General features: G+C 38.5%; 1 protein-coding gene across 1 annotated transcript in view; it reads left to right on the plus strand.

Annotated features, from left to right (window-relative positions):
* The window catches only part of ATP8A2 (ATPase phospholipid transporting 8A2), a 240,413-nt gene that overhangs the window by 64,272 nt on the left and 154,452 nt on the right, over window positions 1-21,689 (plus strand). The window contains exons 17-24 of the mRNA XM_053456407.1: window positions 2,875-2,980; window positions 3,424-3,506; window positions 5,282-5,331; window positions 7,744-7,813; window positions 11,508-11,592; window positions 11,816-11,955; window positions 13,079-13,217; window positions 13,524-13,588. Of these exons, the coding sequence (XP_053312382.1) occupies window positions 2,875-2,980; window positions 3,424-3,506; window positions 5,282-5,331; window positions 7,744-7,813; window positions 11,508-11,592; window positions 11,816-11,955; window positions 13,079-13,217; window positions 13,524-13,588 (738 nt within the window). The remainder of the gene's footprint in view (window positions 1-2,874; window positions 2,981-3,423; window positions 3,507-5,281; window positions 5,332-7,743; window positions 7,814-11,507; window positions 11,593-11,815; window positions 11,956-13,078; window positions 13,218-13,523; window positions 13,589-21,689) is intronic.

Here is a 21,689-nt window from a genome sequence, read left to right on the forward strand (position 1 = left end):
CAGCAGAGTGAACGAGCACGTGGCTTCCGTGTTGGCTTGTCGAGTGTTGTTGAGTTACATCAATCTCATTACTTCCGTAACTCAATGACAAGTCAATGATCGGAGAAGAGACCTGCATTCACTTTTGGAGCACCAGCAGATTCATACATATACAATGTGGGTCTTGGCATTAAAAGGAAATAAACCCCAGTGCTGTATCCAGTAATTTAGGTCAGTATTGACAAAAACTTGGCTTTACTCCATTTTGTTCCAATAAACTTCCTTTATCTGCAGACCTGGAGGCCGCCATTGCTGTCAGCCATGTGATATTTTGTGTGACTTTTTCCGCTCAAACACCACACTGAGCTGACTCTTCATTGCAGTAAAAAACAAAGTCAGTTCCTGTATAGTCATTCGTTAATGAGTGTCGGGATGATTAAGATCCAGTCATTCTATTGTTTACCACAAGGCAAAATGATAAGGGGTCAGGGTGTTTGTCTGGTAGACGGGGCCAAGATGACAGAGCTAAAACACAAATGGCTAATACTCCGCTGTCTGAAAACAGTACAATCATTTAAATCTCATAGTTAATCAGACACTAGTAAGAAACAGTTTTTCGTGGGATTTCCCCTTTAACAGCGATAGCGTCAAAACATCACAATGATCCTTGTAGAGCTGTAGAAATGTAAGAATTAGAACAGCACACCAAATGAACAAAATAAGCGAAATAGGGTGCTACGCTAAATAAGTGCCCTCCAAGCAATAATGATGCCAAAAGTTATATATATATATATATATATATATAAAGGTGTATAACCAAATAAACAAGATGAAAAGTGCACCAATACAGGACAGATTGACCACCTATGTGAGAACAAAACACCTTTGTCAAGGGTTGGATATCAGATGTTTATCGGACAGCTATAAATACATTGAACAAACGTCTAGCCATAAACTCTGCATTTGATATTTGCTGATATATCATTTTTTATTTTATATATCAGTATTGATGGCGTTAAACCCTGCCTCATAAAAACATGGTCATACGTGACCAATGACATACATGGTACACCGACGCGCCCTTCGGATCACCACTGTTTAGTCGATTTCCGTGCAGCCAATCACACATCAATACAACCAGATGCCAAGGCTATGCCTGGATTTTCTCTCTCTTCTCACTGTCCCAAGCCCAGGTTTTTAAACACATTTTTTTTTAATTTTACAGTTTTTTAAACTTGTTCCTAAGGGGTTCATTTTCTAGTTTATAGTGTGCAGTCAGTGTGCTCAGTGGTTAGCTTTTGGGTAATTAGAATTAGGTTTATGGTTAGTTAGGTAAAAAAGAAAAAAGTTCAATAAATGAAAATATTATATGAACATAGGAATACAGGGTGGTTTCCAAATCCCATTTTTTTCCCCATTTGCATTAACTGTGTATAATTTAAACAGCTGTAAAACTGTGAATAAGTGTGTTTTTCTAATTTCCCCCAAAAAAATCTAAATTATCTATAATTTGTGCAGATGCACTAAATGAGAAAAAGGAAAAAACGGTTTAGGATATATACAAAAAACAAAAAGAATGCTCTGGTTCTTTAGGATAAAATAGCCCCGGGCCTTAAGGGGTTAACTTTCAACTAGTTATTGACATTTAGATACCATTAAATATGCTTTGTTTCTGCCAGAACTACTGTTTTTGATAAAACTAGAAATCAGACTAATATGTATTTATCTCACTGGAATGGCGCTCGGAGACTCTGGATGACTTGGTAATTACTTGTGACAGGACAGGGCAGCGGAGTGATTTATGAGCCTGCGAAGGCTACGGGCGCTTATGTCCAAGTGATGCTTACGGTTTGGGTGGATGGCATCTGGAGCATTCCTTGTCTGATGGAAGTGTCTAGATATATAAGGTTACATATCACGCGTTAGCGTTAGGCGTGCCTCCTGCTGCGTCCCCGCATGAGATCTGCTATCGATGAAGAACGTTCGTTGGGAATGTAATAATGTTCACCAGAGGTGATTCTGACAGCTTGGGGACTGTCGTAGCTCGTGGCATAAGGCTTTCCCTTATCTATAGTGTTACTTACACACACATAGCTTTCCTTCTAGGTAACGCAGAGTAATCCTTATGGTATATAATGCTTTGCCTTTGACCCGCGAGTATTTTTCCCCTTTGGCCCTATAGAATGTATCCTAATGCCAATACATCCAGCACATCTGTCGGAAATTAGTGCGCTGTATATGATGGACGTGACAGCAGAAACCCAAATCAAATCTTACCTCTTAAGGTGGACCTCAGACCAAAAATATAAAAGAAACCTTATATATAATAGAGAAGCTTGCTACACGCTGTCTTCATATTTTTAAAATGATAGGACTTCACAGTAAGAGGCGACGGGGTATCAGTCTGTACAGAGGAAGAATGGCGGCTGTCTAGCATATACCTTTAATCCTGCGCTCGGGTAGGGGTTGCTCACCCGTTCGGAATGCTTTTGTACTTAATCAGAAAAAGGTTGTTGTATCCGAAGTAGTGAAAAATACCACATGTCATAATTATAAAGTATGTTATTTGAGCAAAATAACAATAAAAAAATAATAAAAAATAAAAATAATATATATATATATATATATTTATTTATGACATGACATTACATTTATTTATAGAGCACCAGCAGTGAAATTTAACAATGACATTATAACTGACAACGTATAACTTGACTATAAGATTATCACGTGTTAAGACATGCGGGTATAGAAGGAGGAAAGGGGCCCTGCTCTTGTGAGCTTACAATCTATTAGGAGGTAAAAGAGGGGTACGATGGAAGGAACATAGGTTTTGGAGAGCGGATTATAACATTTTGGTGATACCCCGACTATTTTTGTGTTTTGTTTTTTTAGCCTTCAGCAGCTGTGATTCGAGAATTCTTGACTTTGCTGGCTGTGTGTCACACTGTAGTCCCGGAAAAGGATGGAGATAACATCATCTACCAAGCTTCTTCTCCAGGTCAGCGTTGGCTTAAGAGGAAGATTGAAATAAAGAATTAAATAATAATAATACAAATACGAATCCAGTTCTTGTTTGATTAGAACCCCTCTTGCTCTTCTTGGAGAATCAGTGTTTGGAAGCACAGATTCATTTGGCAGTCCAGAAGGTCTAATTGTTGAAGGGTGGATCATTTGTATGCTCCTTCAAGAAATAGAAAACGTGCAAATATATTCATGGCTTCTCTGCACTGATATTGTGGAAGAGATTAGCACAACTAACTTCTAAACGCTGCTTCTCAGGTCCATGGAAGAAAATAAGATCCAACAATCATTTCATCTCAGAACACAGGGCACAAGTTACAGTCCCGTTGATCTATTTTGTTCCTCCTCTCTCTTACTAAACTGCATAACCTGCGTAAACCAAACTATTACATTTATTTGGACTCCCTTTTATTTCTACAGATGAGGGAGCATTAGTAAAAGGTGCAAGAAAGTTGGGTTACACCTTCACTGGTCGGACTCCGCATTCAGTCATTATTGATGCTGTAAGTATAAACGAGAACTCATCGGTACTCTCAAAGGGTTTATTCACTAAGGGGAGAGTTGACAGGATCTTTCAGGAACATTGTGTTTCAGCTCCTTGACCTCATTGTACATTATAAAAGGTCAACCTCAGTGAGCTCCTGCCCCAGGAGCAGTTTGGCTTGCCCTGTGTAATGTATAGTTCAGTTACCCCCTGAGCTTCTTGCTTGAGAAATGTTCTAGGGATGACCTTTCTAATGAAAAGTGAAGAGCGGGGATTTGAAATCACAAGCTCTCTTTAGTGAATAAGCCCTTCAGCGTATGTCTAATTGTCAGTTGTAAACTGTCACTATAGATATATTAAGTGCATAATCAGATAAGAAAATAACACTTAATTGGTAAAATTAGCACTCTATAATAGTGTTTATATTGCTAGTTTTTATTTAGAATGAAGAGTGTGTCATAACCGTAAATGACATAACCGTAACTTTTTTTCAGTAAGATGGGATTTTTTTCCTGGTTATAAAGACAGCAAAGCATGTGATTACCATAATGCTCCAGAAAATGACACTATGTAGCTATATAGTCTGGACATATAATAATATCATAATATATAATCATGTTATATTACAATATATAATGTTCTGCTGGTGAGTCCAGTGATAAACGGGATGGCGGGTAATGTATCCTTCCTTGGCACGGCAAGATGTTAACCCCTAGATAGCATGTATCTGAAGACAGCAGTACACAAGCACATGTACTGTATGTGGTCCCTGCTATGCTTCAAAGTCTCTTTATCATCATCACAGAGAGTTTTCTGGTTTACAGCATGTGTGTGTTATCTCAGTGCGGGTTTAGAGATTTGATAATTTGCACTTATATATAATATTATTGCAATGCTATAAGCGTTATCATCAGGAACATTAAGGCCTCTGCCGTAGAAGGTGCCAAGCATAACATAACCTTCCAGGTGTTAAGGCACCGAGGACATGGGTTATTGAAAGATACTTTAACCCTCTGTTCTACAAAGAAAGTGTACATTAAATAAAAAGCAAGCGCATTAGCGGAACTGTTTGAAGTAGAAAATGTCCATAAATGCTGTATGTAGTTGTACTCGTAGGTGTTAAATACCATGTAGTTTAACTTTAGCGCACTTTATATCCATACTATGTACAGTTTAGAGTTTAATTGACCTCTTCAAACAAAATAAAATATATAAAAAAGTCACACGTTAAAGAAAATGACTGATGTAGCAGCATGTATGTGAGTGTATACGGTAACACGGGATAGCATAGGAAGATCATACGTGAAGTGTCCTTTATTATAATAACAAACTATGATTTAGGGCATCCAGCCGAAATATGTCCTATGTATTATGTGTACTATATACACTGTACATTTAACCCCTCGTTTTACCATGTATGTGCTCTTTACTCAGATTTTAATAAAAAAAATAATAAGAACATTAATTTACATTGAATCATTTCAGTTTAAGAATTCTTTTTCAGCATCTTGAGCAGTCCTTATATACGAGCTACTTAAATATGTTGGTAAACCTGATTTATTTATGATACATAATGGCATTTAAAATACTACTTGTTAAATAATCTACAAATATTTAAGAAAGCTTCAAAATAAATAATAAGAATAAAGCCTATTTTGTCCCTTTGCGATGCTTTTTTTTTTAGTTTGTCAGAAGGTGGCGCTCTTACCTCAATATTCTTGTTATATTCTGCAATTTACTTGAAAATAAACTAAACCTTGTAATTTTTTCATTTTTTTTTCCATTTTTGCCTAGATGGGAAAGGAACAGAGCTTTGAAATACTTAACGTTCTGGAATTCTCTAGGTAACTGTATACATCGTGTATCAACGATTTCTTTGCCTACCTAACCGGCTCCCCGTTGTCCCCCTCGATCTATTTTTAATCCAAATTCAGTCCAATCCTATGTATGAGTAATTTATTATTTAATGGTTGGGGAAGGAGCATAGTATAGGTTCAGATTACCCCCTTTTACCACAAGGAAATATTTAAGCCAAATGAAAGCATACCTCCAATATCTTTTTTCACGTGTAATGTTTAAGTATAATAAACCATAGCTAAAAATAATAACGAATTGCTTATTATTAAAGTCTACTATAATTCCTCTCTATTCTCTGTTTTGAAATCCGAATACATCTGATTGGACAGAAAAAAGTGTGAATAAAATAAATAGCCGGTATATTCTTGCATATTTTTTTTAGGATGCATCAGGGAAGAATTTTCCGATTTAGTTAGACTTTTAAAGAAAAATCGAAACGGTATTATTAGCTATTTACGAATAGCCGGCTTATTCTTCAAGCGTTACAGATGCCTACCTTTCCGTAGTCGGCTCATGCCAAGGAATAGGATAAATTAATTTGTGGTTGTATGCTGTTACCCAAAATCGTACTCATGCATCAGGCGTATGAATGGGTTAATCCTACGTGTTCTGATGTGGGGTAGGGGTCATCATGTTGTATTCTGCCTGAGTTAACCCGAGGTGGTTGGGGGGGCAGTTTGAGTGATGGGTGCAACTGTGTCCTGTGAAATGCTAGCTCAGAAATACAATACAGGGGGTATAATTTATCCTCTGTGCCCTGCTGAAAATTATAAGGAAAACAAACCACCAATATACTAAATAAGCTGGTAATTGAAGATATATGATGCGTGTAAAGCCATGTTTTAAATTCTTTGGCTGATTTAATAAAGGCGATGCTTCTCCGGTGCTTCAAAGAGCTCTTCGCAGTCCAAACTTTGGCCAAGATGACAGTGAGTTAACTTAAAAGAGCGTTTCTCCTTAAATCAACAAGAACTCAGCAGTTCTCTACAGCCGCCGGTCCCGGGGCGATTCGGTCGAGCTCTGCTGGTGTCTTTACTTTTTATATTAAATCCAGTAGAATTCCAGGAGGAATCATGCTGAGTTCAGTTGACAAGTAGATGGACATTTTAACCATGAATAATGAAGCAGAGGACTTGGGGGGTTGAATGAGATGAGGCACACATTTCTTGACATCATTTTACTTGCATAAACTGAATAGGAGGGAATACATAGGAGATTACATTTGTGAGGGTTTTTCTTTTTTACACAAAATTTACAATGCGAGTAAAAATGACACTTGTGTAGTTAATTAACATATGTGCATTTTTTGTTCAAGAAAAATGGAAAGAGTAATTAATTGCAGGAAAAACCAAAAGACAATTGCTATTATTTCACAGAACATTCTACAATGCATCGCACTCTTTGTATCTCACTGCTGGATTATTGGCAAGTGTTCCTTACCCAATAATATAAATTTTCAAGTCTGTATAGAAATATCGTCTTGGCCCAGGCGAAAAAAAAAAACCCCACCTCGGAAGGACAAGCAAGGACACATGACATAATTTGTCAATTGGGCAGATTCAGGATAAGGGCAACAAGCAATTGCCCTCATGAGCAGTAATAGAATCAATGACATCAACCCAAGTGATGCATACTGCGAAATGACAACACGCAGTTTTATGATGTCACTTTTTATGAATTATCAAGGAATAGCCAACTTCTGTCATTCTCTTCTGATAGGGCAGCTGGGACCTTTGCCAGGTTGTTAGAACTGCCCTGGCTAACTTGGAGCTGTTGGCCACAATGCAACATTTTCTCTGCGCAGTATGTTAGCTCCTTAGAAAAATGTTTGGTGTAAATTTGCGCCAAAGAAATAGAGAAATAGTCAGTAGGATAGTAGAATGGAAGGTTTAGCTGCTCCAAATAACACCAGCAAGCATGTGCCCAACTCTTAACAGAAGGTACAGCGCAATAATGGTAATATTGTAACGTTCGGGCTGCAGTCAGAAAGTGGACAGGGTAATGGAAATATAAAATGTTACGAATTTAATACATTTCAGTAAATACACAAAAACAAAATCATGTAAAAATACAGGTGATCCTAGAATCTTTAGGATTACTGATATTTTTATATGATTTTGTTTTTATGTATATATACTGAAATTAAATTCTTTAGATTTATATTTTCGTTACCCTGTCCTCTTTCTGACTCCAGCCCCACATAACACTATTAGCATTGTTAGCTCTTTACAATTAGTATTTGTCAAATCTAAGACTCCAGTTAACCCAGCAGCGTAGTTACCGAGAGGCTGTGGTTCTAGTGTATCGAATGGTAACTTGCCAGTCCAACACGGTAATGAAAAGGTGCGATTATCTTCAAAGTTATGGTCATTATTGTTTGTTTTTTGTCCATTGCTCAGCAATAGGAAAAGGATGTCTGTAGTTGTCCGAACTCCATCTGGAAATCTCCGTCTTTACTGTAAAGGAGCGGTAAGTTTTTTATGTTTTGTTCTTTCAATGTAATTTGGTAAAAAAAAAGTCCAGATACCGCAGATACATTACCCCAAATAGATTACTCTCTCAGCATGGAGTCTAAAGAGAAATGAATGAAAACACATGGCTGTGAGAGTTAACAGAACACCCAACTGGCCATGGAAGAAGAAAGATATAGCTGGTCATAATGCAACAGATTTTAAGAAATGTATATTTTGCTGACCAGCAGAAGTCCAAAATAACTTGCCAGCGGCCAAGGTAGCCAGTCCAAAGGAAGAGAGGGGTCAGGACAGATGAGATAGGGCAGCTGGCGCATGTACAGGTTACAACATAGAACAGGGCAGACAGATGTAACCGAAATAAGGATTGCTTAGTTGACCTTAAACGATGTAAGATCCCACTGTACATGCAGACCGACCTTCACCGTTTTAGCCAGCTGGAGCCGAGGACAGCTGTGGGACCTGCTTCAGATGCAGCTAACCAGGGTCCCCGACATAGGTATTCTTAATAGCATATTGATGACAGTTGGTAAGGCGTTTAGAAGAAGATTGTTCTTCTTACGTATTTTACTTATATAAATTAACTTATAAAAAAACAAACATTTATTTCAACAAAGGTAAAATGTTAAAACAAGAGGTCATAATCTAAAACTTTTAGATGTAAAGAAAGGAAGTTTTACGTTACCGAGACATTGAGGATAAAGGGAACTGCCTCCCTTCAAAAGTGGTAGAGGCTTCCACAGTGAGGGAATTTAAACATCCATGAAATAGACATGAAGCTGTTCTGAATCCAGATGAGCCGACTGATTCTTATCTGCTGTTAAATTCTATGTCCCTACTTTTTATGTTGTTTATAACGGCATTGTGTCTGCAAACATTGTGACAAAAACCAATAAACACCTAGAAGATATGGGTTCCATGGAGGGTCTCCTAAAGGGGGGCACTTGGGAGTTACGCATTATGTCCACAAATAGTAACGGAATAGACAGGAATAACATATGTTTGTTATTATTCCGCGGTGTTATGTTTGCTACAAGCAAGAACATAACTTTTCTTTAAAAAATAATTGACGTTAAATGTCTGGCAAGAAAATGTAACCACAGGTCTGACTAACCTCCACTCCATCCATTTTGTATAATATTACAAAGCATTTTGTTTCTGTTATTCATAGTGTAATATGTGTTTCCAGAGTATTGGTTCATTAAACATCGTGGTGAAGATGACTACACCTCTCCAAGGCTCTGAGGCTTTTTTTGGTTTTTGGACATTACCTTTGGCTCATTGGGGAGTTATTTGTAACGCGATGCTCATTGTTTTTCTACCCACTAACAGTGAGACTTTGATTCAGACTTAAAAGCCCCTTGCGGTTTTTCCCATGGGTCAGCTGTACTGGTTTTGTACAGTCGTGTAAGCGGTACCACCATGTATACGCTTCATTCGAAGTCTCCGCAAGAAATAGAGAGGAAATCTAAATCATTAACATCATTTCAAATGATCCTAATTGAAGAATGTGACAGGGCACACAATTTGCACAATATTAGCTCTGCGATCTCGCTGCGATGGGGGGCTTGGCAGGTCACCAAACACGCAGACCTGGTCTTAAGAACAATTCCGGTAAAAACGATAAAAAGTAGTCCCATCAGTCTTGTAGCCAATCGGCTGGTGCAGTCAGCAGGGTCCTTCCATTGGTTATTATGGTGAAAACACAACTTTTAAAACTTACTAAACTGATAAGATTCCTATTAAAACCTGGCAACAAAATTGCTCCTTGTAAACCCCAAATAACCTTTTCTATTGTATTTTTTTTGTTTGTTTTTGTTTAGATCCTTTAGCTTGCCCTCTTTAGCTAATATATCGGTTTGTCTTAGTGTTTCAGTTCTAGTTTTGTCAGACCCTTTTAACATGTGTCCTGTAAAAAGCTCTATATAAATAAAAGATAATAATATCACTAGTGATGGGAGGCTAGCGCTGCCCCAGCGTATACCCATTTCCAATGATAATATGTCAAATCTCCCCCCTCCCTGTGACGCCTCTGTTATCATTATTCATTTCATTCACTTTATTTTTGCCCTGGGCATCCTCGTTGATACTCTGTACCATTATGTAAAATTATTATAAAAATATTATAAATATGATTTTTAATCTGCTGCTGGTCGCTTCACTGGCTTGGTAGCAGCCAATTATTTATGATATTATTTATCCTTATTCTTTCAGCCTTATATTATGATTATCAGTGTAGACTGAGCTTAAAACATTTTTTTGGTTATTATTATCTGAAGCCCAGCCAATAAAATAAAGTTTTATCCCTTAAAAGAAAAAGTCTGATCCCCCCAGTAATTTATGCCGGTGAAATGTCCTTATGTTAGCTCGCTCACTCGTAGATTTTATAGTAACCACCCCTATGCATATTTTTATTACTTCTATGATTTATACAATGAGTTTATCCTCCATGTCAAAATGACTTATTACGCCTGCAGACCGGAGAGAAACCAGAAACACTCTCCCTAAAAAGCCTTTTGTCTCTATTTCATTTGTCTACAATGCTAAGATAAAGCATCCATTTCCATTAAACATTTTACATATATATCATACCTATCAACCGCGCTAAGACTCGCGGCACTTTTATAATCTGGTACATTTCTCTGGAATTCCTCCGTTCTCATATAGAGCTGAAAGAAGTCAGCGATGGTTACACTGTGACGTAGCTGCCGTTAAAGAAATGCTTGTGCCTAAGGGCGTTGGTTACTTAACACATTAAAAAAGATATGTGAGTTATATGAAGAACTCATTCAGTACTTCTTTTTTGCATAGAAGTTAAACATAAATCGATAGGGAGCAACCATTATCATTGGTCGGATCAGTTTTCACTTTTTTGACTCAAAACTTGTTTGTTTTAATCACACCTATTAATACATATTAGTGATCATATATACTTTTCTACTTATTGAAGCTTGTTTAAGGAGGTCCCTGCTCACCGTTTGTGTCTATAAGTCCAAATTGGTATGTGATGTATGTACGTTATCATCTCCTATTTGCCCATTGGTCGGCACTGTTGAGTGTGATGGGTGCACGGCTACTTTTTATGGCCGTAGAAGAAGTTAATTGTATCGTGTAACATTGTACTGTGTTGTGGATCCTCCTCGCCTCTTATTTCTATAATTCAGACCGTAGTGTGATGCGCTACTGCTTATGTCATGTTTACCCATTGCACAGCGCTGCTGGATATAAAACAATAAATAACTACGTTTTATATTTTTTTCCTTCTTTGTCCGCAGAGACTAGCTGTTTCTGTAGTAATGAAAATTATGTCAAAAACTTTTTGTTGGGATAGTTCCTCCGCACTTGTAGAGAATTCTCAATGGTTCATTTTATAGGCTCAGCGACTGCTGTCCTGTAGCTCACTATCACTGTAACAGAGACCTCTAACCCTCTGAACATACAAGTACATACATATTTATACACAGTAATACATACAAGATGATTAAAACACCATAAGCCCTAAAACTCATTTAAAAAAAAAATATTTATAAAAAATCTATATATTATATATATCGTACAGCTGTGGACAATAAGGAGTTAACGGCAGCAGTAATTTAGCTACTTTGACCATACTTTAATGTGGATATAGGAGTTTATAGATGGGTACTTGGTATTTTAACACCTTGTTCTTTTTTTCATTGTTTTGTTTTTAGGATAATGTTATTTTCGAAAGGTTATCAAGAGAGTCGCAGTATATGGAACTTACGCTAAATCATCTTGAACAGTTTGCCTCGGAAGGTAAGCGTTCTTTTATGTTTCCTACATATATTGCAATCGTTGTGATTGATTGCAATAGCAATACAAGCTGTTCGGGGGCACTGACAAGATATTTTGAGGCATTGTGTACCAGAGTCAGAATTTTCACCTTCTGGCATGCGCAGCTCCCGCTCTTTTTTGAAGACTTTCTAATGAGCGAAATAGAATACTTTTAACACAGTCCTTTAACACTTATTTATTGAAGGCTTAAGAACATTGTGCATTGCGTATGCTGACCTGTCGGAATCGAGCTATGAGGAATGGATGAAGGTTTATAATGAAGTCAGTGTCGTCCTTAAGGACAGAACTCAGAAACTTGAAGAATGCTATGAGATTATTGAGAAGGTGAGTTCCCAAAGATTAACGGACCAAAACCTTACTAAATGTTTCAGATGCTCATGAACTAGGGGCGTATTCACTACAGGGATAATTTTGTAGGAGAGTTGTGATTTTAACTCATTGACTTTCCTATGCATTATGAAGAGCGAACCCCGGTCCTGTATAGTGCATATTTAAATTGGGGAATTTTCTACAGTCTCCTTGCACATTGAATCCTTGGTTATACAGGGCAGGCTCTGGCCTTTACACAAAGGAAACTTAGTGTCGGCCCTTAATAATGAATAGTTAAGTGAGGTTAAAAATCTTGCCGTCTCTTCGTTTAGTGAATAAACCCCTAGACTCTTAATGTTATTTTGTATTTTAAGATAATTTGTTATTGCACTCAGATAACTGTTTAAATGTGTGCAGTCGTTTAATTTCCCCGTAGGCTATAGCATCATCTGGTCCCAGAGATATAGCTTACAAATAATTTCTGTTAAGGGAACACAATATATATATATATTTATATATATAATCATAATATGATATTACAGCTTTGGACTGTGGGACACCGGATTAATATTTAGTTTTTTTACTTGTAAAACCATAAATGTTCCATTCTTCGGCTCTCTTTTTTCCCAGGAGGATTGGGTTTAATGAAGTAGAGTAGAACGGCCTCCTGAAAATATGAAACCAATTAATACGTTGTCTGATGATTCCACTAAATAGTTCTGGATACCTGACAGTCAGGAGGGCATAATTAAAATGAAATGGAAGGGATTAAAGGAGGAAACTACAGGTCATAGACTGTTATTAATAAAAATGAAGTCTCTAACGAGTAACGAGATCCTGCCGGAGCGGCCGTACGCGCTAGGAATGAAGTGTTGACTTTGGTTATGGATTTTTGTGTGTTCATTACTCCGATGCGGACTCTGTGTGTATTATATCACATGCTGGCAAAGGGGTCGATATCAGCTTTTAACTGAAACCGCTACGCATGCTTAAGCACCGAAACGGTCAGAGTTTAAGGGTAATGACCAAAACAGATCCTTGACTGCAGGAAACAAAATACAGTATATCGTCTGACATAAAACAATGCAAAACAAAGCCATAAAAAAGGGGTTTGGTGTTGTACTTTTGTTTTGGTCAGGATCTGATGCTGCTTGGTGCTACAGCTATTGAGGATCGCCTACAAGGAGGGGTTCCCGGGACTATAGCAACATTGATGAAAGCCGAAATTAAAATATGGGTTTTAACCGGAGACAAGCAGGAGACCGCTGTTAACATAGGTAAATATGAGAACAATGAATTTGCATATGGGGTTGCTTGATGAAGACAGTTCTGCTGGAACCGTTCGTATGCCAGTTATGTCGCCGTTCGCACTGTTATCTCTGTTTATGCGACATGTTCATTTAAACACACATCCTTAGGTTTGTTGACATGACGTGATAAATCTCTGCTCTAAGGAATCCTTCGGAATACCGCCAATATGATCCGCTGCCTGTCATTAAATCTCAGTCTTGTATGTAAAGTCTTCAGGTGCTGTACTTCGTTGACATGGTATGACAGTTCATATATATTTTCATGTTTTATAGCTTACTCATGCAGACTTGTGTCTCAAACGATGTCACTCATTATGGTGAACGAAGACTCACTGGATGTAAGTAATGATTTTTGCATTAACGTTGAACGTTCTTTCCGCTCTGTTGTAGAAAGACCTTCAGTATTAAATCATATTTTTTTCATGGTCACATTTACTAAAATGCTTTTTTTACACAATCTCTTTTGTGTTTGCTGTAAAATACTGTTTTCATTTTTGTAAAGTGCATAAAGAAGGATAACGAAAAATATTCGCAGATTTCTTAGGATTCTTCCGCTTGTCGATAGTATTAGTCTCTGCATAGCAAGGTGTGTTTTTGAGGTCGGTAAATTGAAGGTTTCCAAACTAAATACGTTAGGTGAGGTATTAGAATGTAAGGGTTATGTTAGTATTTCAAACATTTGCATTTTATTATAAAAAAAAAACATTTCCCAGGGATTTTATACTCCCTATTACATATGCCATGCTAAAAATAAACTATTTATATTATCTTAAAATAACTGGTAGATTTTTTTCAGAAAGAAAACAGGGAAAGATCATGAGAATAGGGTATAGAGTCTGTGTATTTTAAACGTTTTTGTATGTATCGCCAAGTGGATCTAAGGGGAAAAAAAGTGTGTGTCTGCAAGGGCAAGTTTAAGCCAGGTTGATTGTGTGTAAGGGCAAGCGTGAATGTACATGTGTACGTGGGTGTGTATGGGTAGTGAATATGTGTATTTTGACAGTCTCTAAATTACTATTGCTATTTTGGGCCTAAAGGGCATAGACTGGTTCAGTGTAACACACGTTTAACCCAGAGGCACTATTTAGTATTGTTTTTAATTTAAGAAATTCAAAGTGTCATTTTCTGAGTCCAGCAACTGTGAAAATGCCCACCATAAACTATTTCCATGCCTGTCGCTGGTTAAAATGAGTGTGTTTGTCAGTGTACAGTGTTAAAATAACTGTGTGTGTGTAATAATACAGGCTTAGAATAAGTGTGTATGGGGTGACAGTGTACAAGTTAAACTGTGTCAGTGTACAGTGTAAGAACATGTGTCAGTTTACAGTACTACAATGAGTGTATGTGTGTTAGTGTACAATGCTAGACTGTGCGGGGTGACAATGTACAGTGTTACAGCATGTGTGGAGGGTGTCAGTGTACAATGTTAAACTGTGTGTTTGTCAGTGTACACAGGGCCGGCCCTACAATGGAGCCGAGTGGGGCTTTTTTTTTTTTAAAGCCGAGAAGAGAGAGAGAGAGAGAGAGAGAGGGGCGCGGGGTGGTTTTCGCTTACCAAGCTGTCAGTACCCGCTCGACACCCATCTCTCTCCTCTGCGAGCCCTCTAGCTCGGTCTCGGAGACTCGCCGCAGGACTGTTTAACGGTAAGTACAAAGGGGGGAGGATAGATAATGGTGTCGGCGAAGTTTAAAATGCCGCCCCCCCCCGGCGTTGGCGGGGGGGGGGCATTTTAAACTTCGCCCCAGGCGGCATGAAGTCTTTGGCCGGCCCTGGGTGTACAGGTTTTGTGTGTGTTTTTGAGGGGTGTCCATGTACAGTGTTAGAGTGTTTGAGTGCTAGTGTACAGTGTTAGAATGTGTGTGAGTGCAGGGTGTTAGCATATAATGTTAGAATGTATGAGTCAGGAAGGTGGTATTCAGATTCAGGGGGCCGAGCAGTTATTTTGTGTGCCTTGGTGTGATACACCCTGTGTACGTGGGTCACCTGCCCCCGCAAACAAATAATTGCTCTGCGCCCTAATCTGAGCAGCTTTTTCACTGACTGATTCTGCTTTAAAAATGTTGCCATGTATAGAAAAGAATAGGGGGGCACAGGAAAATATTTTTGCCTAGGGTGCAACTTGGTCTAGAACTGGCCCTGGTATCGTGTGATCTGAAGCGCAGGTTGCCTTAAGCGGACTATATATATAAAAATGTTGCCATGTATAGAAAAGAATAGGGGGGCACAGGAAAATATTTTTGCCTAGGGTGCAACTTGGTCTAGAACTGGCCCTGGTATCGTGTGATCTGAAGCGCAGGTTGCCTTAAGCGGACTATATATATAAATAGCTTACATTTTCCTGCAAGAAAGGGTTTTCTCAGGTAAAATGTTAAATGTTTACATGATTGGGGTGAGAAGAAGGGTGGGATCTTCCGGGCAATGACTTGAACTTTTACAGTAATTATTTCCAAAATGATTATGATTGACAAAAACCAAAACAAAACACATGCCATAGATAGTTTTAATAAATTCATTTAGTTGATGGTGTCTTCCAGATAACATTACCGGTCATAAAACCCCCAATAATGTAGTATTCTATACATAAAAGTATGCGCTTCTGTTAAATGGCGTTTTGCTGCTATTTGTTGGATGCCTGTTGAGTGTCCCTCGGCAGCGCAGTTCATTCTTGTTTATTTATTCATTCAGACACGTTCCCGGTGGCAGCAGCCGCTTGTAGGAAATTACAGCGCTTCGTAAAATAACCTGGAGGTGTTTTCATGATTGTGATACATTATATCTAATACGATCCTTTGAGAATATCCCAGATACAGTATGCTTTACTGAAATCAATGGCTTTCCAAGCTGTAGGTTTGGGTTTATTTTGAGATTCTTCTTTTTTGATACCCGTTGAAATATATTTCAGATATGTTTGGAATGAAATATTGAGCCCTACACACTCTTCTAAATCCTTATAGAAAAGGGGAAATTCAATTCTTCAAAGACAAGCAGTTATGGTTCATCTTGGTAGTCACAGGTTTCTCAAACATACATCGATATTTACAAAGACCAACAAGTTCCCATATTTCCCTATCCAAAAGAAGGCAAAAATCCCAAAGAAAGTAAAAAAAATCCTGTATCATTGACGCTGTAATGTTAAACTTACTAACTTCAGAAGAACGAAGGATTTTTACAGTAATATTTCCTCTGCTTGTGCATTATACTCAACAGCCACATCTCAAAGATAATGGTGTTATCACCCACTTTGCTTAGTTTGTGGTAAGATAAAGTGAAATGAAAATGAATGCAAAAACAACGTAGGTAGGGAGTAGTATCTTTCTACAGCCCAAAGGAGGTTTACTTAACTATTCTCAAGGTACAAAGAAAGGCCCAGAACTACCCCCCGTGTTGACTATTTATGTTTGAGGGATGGAGGGACATCTATACTAATACCAGGGAGATGACTTGTAAGTCCCCTTAGACTCATCAGCACCATGGACAGAGCTCAGGTGTCCCAGTCCGTTATACTGGAGTGTTATCGCTCAGAGCTCATTAGTCCTGTTCTAGAACCCCAAGTTTTTATGGCAGCAGCCTATCAGTGCCTGATTTGTGTCACATGACACATAACAAGTATTATTTTTGGAAAGGGTTTTAGGCATTTAACAGTACTAGCAACAATAATTAAGAAGCAAATGCCAAATGTTTAGAAAGGACCCAAACAAGAGCTGGGTTTAAATAGCAAAATGCTTAGCCCCAAAGGTAGCTTAATAACGCGGATGTGACTGCGACAATCGCAAGACTATACCGCTAGTCACTGCAACCATGCGCCATTCCATTGAGTCACTTTCGTGCTTCATTCCAGCTTAATTCCAGTGAAAAATATCATTATTGGCATATCAATATATAGGATATAGACAGCCAAACAGACTCATTTACCTACTCACCCCAGTGGATGAACTTTTCATTCTACCCAGCTGCATTTGTGAAAGATTGGCCTTCAGCATGTAGAATTCATAAATAACCATGATTCTAACAACTTGTGGAGCGTTAGTCATTGGCTCCATGAATAATTGTCACCTACTGCCCTCTATTGTTTTTAACAATAAGCTACTAATATCACTGAAGTTTCTGTACAATAAAGTTGTATTTGATTAAATATTCTCAATGTATTTCGAGCAGAAAAGCTTTTAACATGTTGCCAGCAGCTGCATTTTGCGCTTCCCTTATTCTACATCACTTGAGTAGCTGAATTACCAATCTTCCCATTTATTTAATGGTATGCAGTTGTGTTTGGTTTAGCCGAAGTTGGGTAGTTTCCATTTACTGCTACATAAGTAAATGATCCCATCCATTATTTTCTCCCAAGCGTCATTTTGATTGCTAGAATGTGGTTTGATCTATACATGGCATGGGACCTACCTGTCCCACAGCCTTTTTACTAAAACGTTCAAGGAAATGTGATCTGTAAAACCTACTTAAAAGCTTTTTTTACGGAAGTAGAAGAGTTTGACCTCAAATAGGCCCCAGAGAGCGTATGAAGAGTTCATTTTAATTCTTGCTCCACGCGGTGTTCAGAATTCACAGAATACTCACTGGCTCATTTGGGCTAAAAGGCCCTTCTGTGCTGTAGCCTCTTTGTTTATAATATTTATTAAACGAGGAAAGACTTGAACATACAACTGTGGAGATAAATATGGAAAGATACAAGAAAACTACTGGTAGAACGGTCTGCTCTTGGCTGTTATTTAGAAGCAAGATAGCATAGAAACATCTTAAAATGAAAATGGATATAGTTTTATTGGCCTAAGAGGAGAAGAAGCCTTTAGTTGCAGTTGGTATCTTTTATGGAGCCAACATAGAAAAAGATGTGAAGTCACATAAACCGTTGGGACCTCGGATGTCACAACAAATATCAAGGTGCTATGGAAAAAATGCGTATATCAAACTATTAAAGCAGAATGAATGTCTGTTTGTCAGGCAGGGGCATACCTCCCAAATTTCAAAGGGCAGAAGAGGGCTGCGTTTTTTAGGCTGTGAGCCGGTAGGGCTTTACCAAGACTTCTTATGTGATGTTGTAACCGTTTTTTAGTTATGTCTGTAAAAAAGTTAAACACATTTTCTATCACTTCTATACAAATGATTGTGGCTTTCAGGTCTGTCAAACACTGTGATACTCTCATACTAGGCAAGCATTTTGAGTTCCAAGAATTGTCATCTGATTGACGGTGAATCTAGATGTCTAATCTTCTATGTCATAATAAAAAAATTTAGTTTAAGAAAAGATGTGTGCTTCTGATCACTGTTATGTTTGTAGATAAACCTTACTTATAGAGTATAACAATTTCCAAAAAATTATTATCCGGGTAGAAGGTAGTAATGGGATTTCTAGCCACATGTTATAGACATACAGCTCCATTGACGCCCAAGCAGCCATTGGCAGTCTTGTATGTTGCTTATTGTGCATTGTACCAGGGCATAACTAGAAACCACAGCGCTCTTGTGCGAAAACTGCCCCCCAACTTCAACAGCTAGTCTGTGCCATCATTTCCCCCAAGAAACGTGTCTGTACCTTCTTTGACCTTTGCTCCCCGCTTACCTCTCACCGCTCCTGCACCTTCCTCTCTGGCTGCACACGCAGCCTCGGTTTCACTGCGGGGTCATGTGACCCCTGATACGCTCCTGTCTCCCCGTGCCTTCTCAAGATAGTTTAGAAAGGGCTCTTCCGACCTGGAGTGGGGAATGGGAAGACAAGAAGAAGGGGTGGCAGGGGATGCACCGGGCCCCCTAAAGGCATGTGCCCCATCACAGCTGCGACCCCTGTAGTTACACCAGCGGCATTATGGGAATTGTAGTTTTACATTATCTGGAAAACTACATCTGAGGAAAAAACCCATTGAAAATAAATAGATATTGATGTTGACGCAATGAATTGCTTAACCCTTGGTGGAGGGTTATTTCAAAGCCCAACCCACGATCTATTGCACGCTTGACCTGCCACCCATTGACCCAGAGATCTTCAGGCGATCCAAAGTTGGCAATCGTTATATTTAGGTAGCACCCACTACTCATGTGGTGATTGCTTTATGGTGGAGTTGATGAATTTCTTGTAGGTCCTTTCTTCATTTTAACTTTTATGAGTCCAATGGTCCCCCTGAGACATTAAGGTTACAACTCTGTATTGTTTACCACAGCCGGGTTTGGCCAATGTGTAGGAAAATACAAAGTAAAATATACATTGAATTTCTTTTCATGAAAATAAATATTACTTCTAATAATAAAATGGTAATGATACCATTAAATTCGCTTCACTAAATGCTATAAAGTGGGAGTTAACTCATAACGATCAGTCAGTTATAGAACAACAAAATGCATACACCCAAGAGGTTTCCTTTTCTTCCTATGCCAGAGGGCTAACGATAGAGAAGGGAAAAGGGGCATATTCTGGATAGAACACTAGTGTAGTTTAAGAAAAAAGCATAAAACATTCAGTGTTAACCAAACTTTGCCTCCTATGGCAAACATGAATTTGTAATGCGTTGAGACTTTAGATTCAAAATTATTTCCGTCTTCCATGCTCAGTTTTGTGAACGAGGAGTGTCCTTTTATAATGTTGTTTGGGGTAGAAGTAAACAGATGTACAATTAAATGTCATGATCTTCTCAGTTACTGTCTAAAGCTGCAAGCCATAGATTAATGATATCATTTATTATGTTAATTGGTCAGTGGCATTTAAATACGTGTAAAGCTGGCTATTTCAAGTATGAATTACCACCAGTCAGGGATTTTATATTAAAACGGGGTAGCCAAAATGTAACTGTCAAATTGTGGATTACCCTTAATCCTAATCTAGGACCAGCCCTGTCAATGAGTTTGTCGTACTCTAATGTAGAAGACCTCGGAGGTGTCTGGAGTGGAAGGAGCTCTAATGCATAAAACAACACTTTCTACAGAGTTTGCTGAACAATGCAGGCGGACTCCAGGAGATCAGAACTTCCCGCTTGGGTTGACCATAGAAGTCCTATGCAGTCTTCACTGTCAAGGAAAACTAGGAAGAAATGCCCTGGCTAAGCTTTTGAAGGATGCCACAGCTAGAAAGAATAAATCTGAATATTAAATAAAGATATGACTAAAGAGTGTTAGCTGGTTTTCAGTGCTGGATTCAAATATGGTTCAATCGGAGATGCCACAGGTACTTTTTAAATAACAAAAATGATCAGCCACGTGCCAGCTATGACTTAACTATCCTAACTATTCTTTTGCCTGTGACCATTTGGCTACCAATTATTCTATGATATTTTGCTGTACCATGAAACCTTAGCGCTCAACCCACTGAGCCAAGCGATCGCCTGCCACGATATATTCCTCCATAATCGCTTCCATCCCTATCAGAGGTAACACTGATATTCAATAGTGGCATAAGAGTTAGAATCTCTCCCCTGATGACACCACTTTTTCCTCCCCTGGTGGTCTACTTACAGGAAGCAAAGGGTCCTCTCCAGCTGCCAAATTTGTGAATGAATACACATGTATTTTTATAATTCCAGATGGAAAAAGGACAGAAGCAGCCCTGATTTCTGTACATATTTAGATCATAAGGTGCAAACACACTAGAAATTGTGTGAAAGGAACATCTGTCTGGACTTTACTATGTTGTGTTAAAAGCGTGATACTATCTGAAGGGGTCAGATGTTTACCCCTTCCTTCCCAGTGCATTATATGACATTACATTTCATTTGGAGAAGGCTAGCAGATTCTGGAGCGTCCACCCCTGTTGACTTCATACGGTTAAATGTTTAAAGCTCCAGTAGGAGCTGAAATAAACACACAAGGCGCTTTGCTTTGGTATGGATAGTGTAATGCTGAAAGGTTTATGCTAATCTTTCCATTAGTACCGTCTGATGTGTGTGAGATAAGGGAAAAAGCAAACACGGAAACTGTGTAATGTATGTTACTGTAAACTAGTGAAGATTTAATCTGTGCTAATAAAGCATGCACGTAAAGCATAGTTAACCACCTATTATGCTGATGCTGTCTACTATTAATATTTAACCATACCAGTAATAAATGTGAAATGCCACTAGTGCCTGTAATATCATCGAAAATTGGGAAGGTACGTATTTGGGGACTTTATTTGGGGATCTTTATTTTGCAATGGGTGCAAATGGTTGATGTATTTCAGGTGCATGCTCTGCTCAGCTGGATATTGGGCAGTACCCCAGACAGCTCCCACCAAAATCCCATTGCTTTTACCTCTAGGTGGTGGGCCTTGGTGGTTCGCCAGTGATCTGTGTCTTTTCCTGCACAGGCCCGCGTCTCTTGTGCCCAACTCTACCAGGAGCACCAGGCACGTCCCTAAACATGCCCCCTTGGCGCAGGACAGGGTCAGTAATTTTCCTGGTTGCTCCATTAGAAATTGGTAAGGCAAGGAAGGTCCATAAGCATAGTTTTTTTTAATATATTCT

Source organism: Spea bombifrons, chromosome 2 (assembly GCF_027358695.1).
Source record: "Spea bombifrons isolate aSpeBom1 chromosome 2, aSpeBom1.2.pri, whole genome shotgun sequence".
Taxonomy (NCBI): domain Eukaryota; kingdom Metazoa; phylum Chordata; class Amphibia; order Anura; family Pelobatidae; genus Spea; species Spea bombifrons.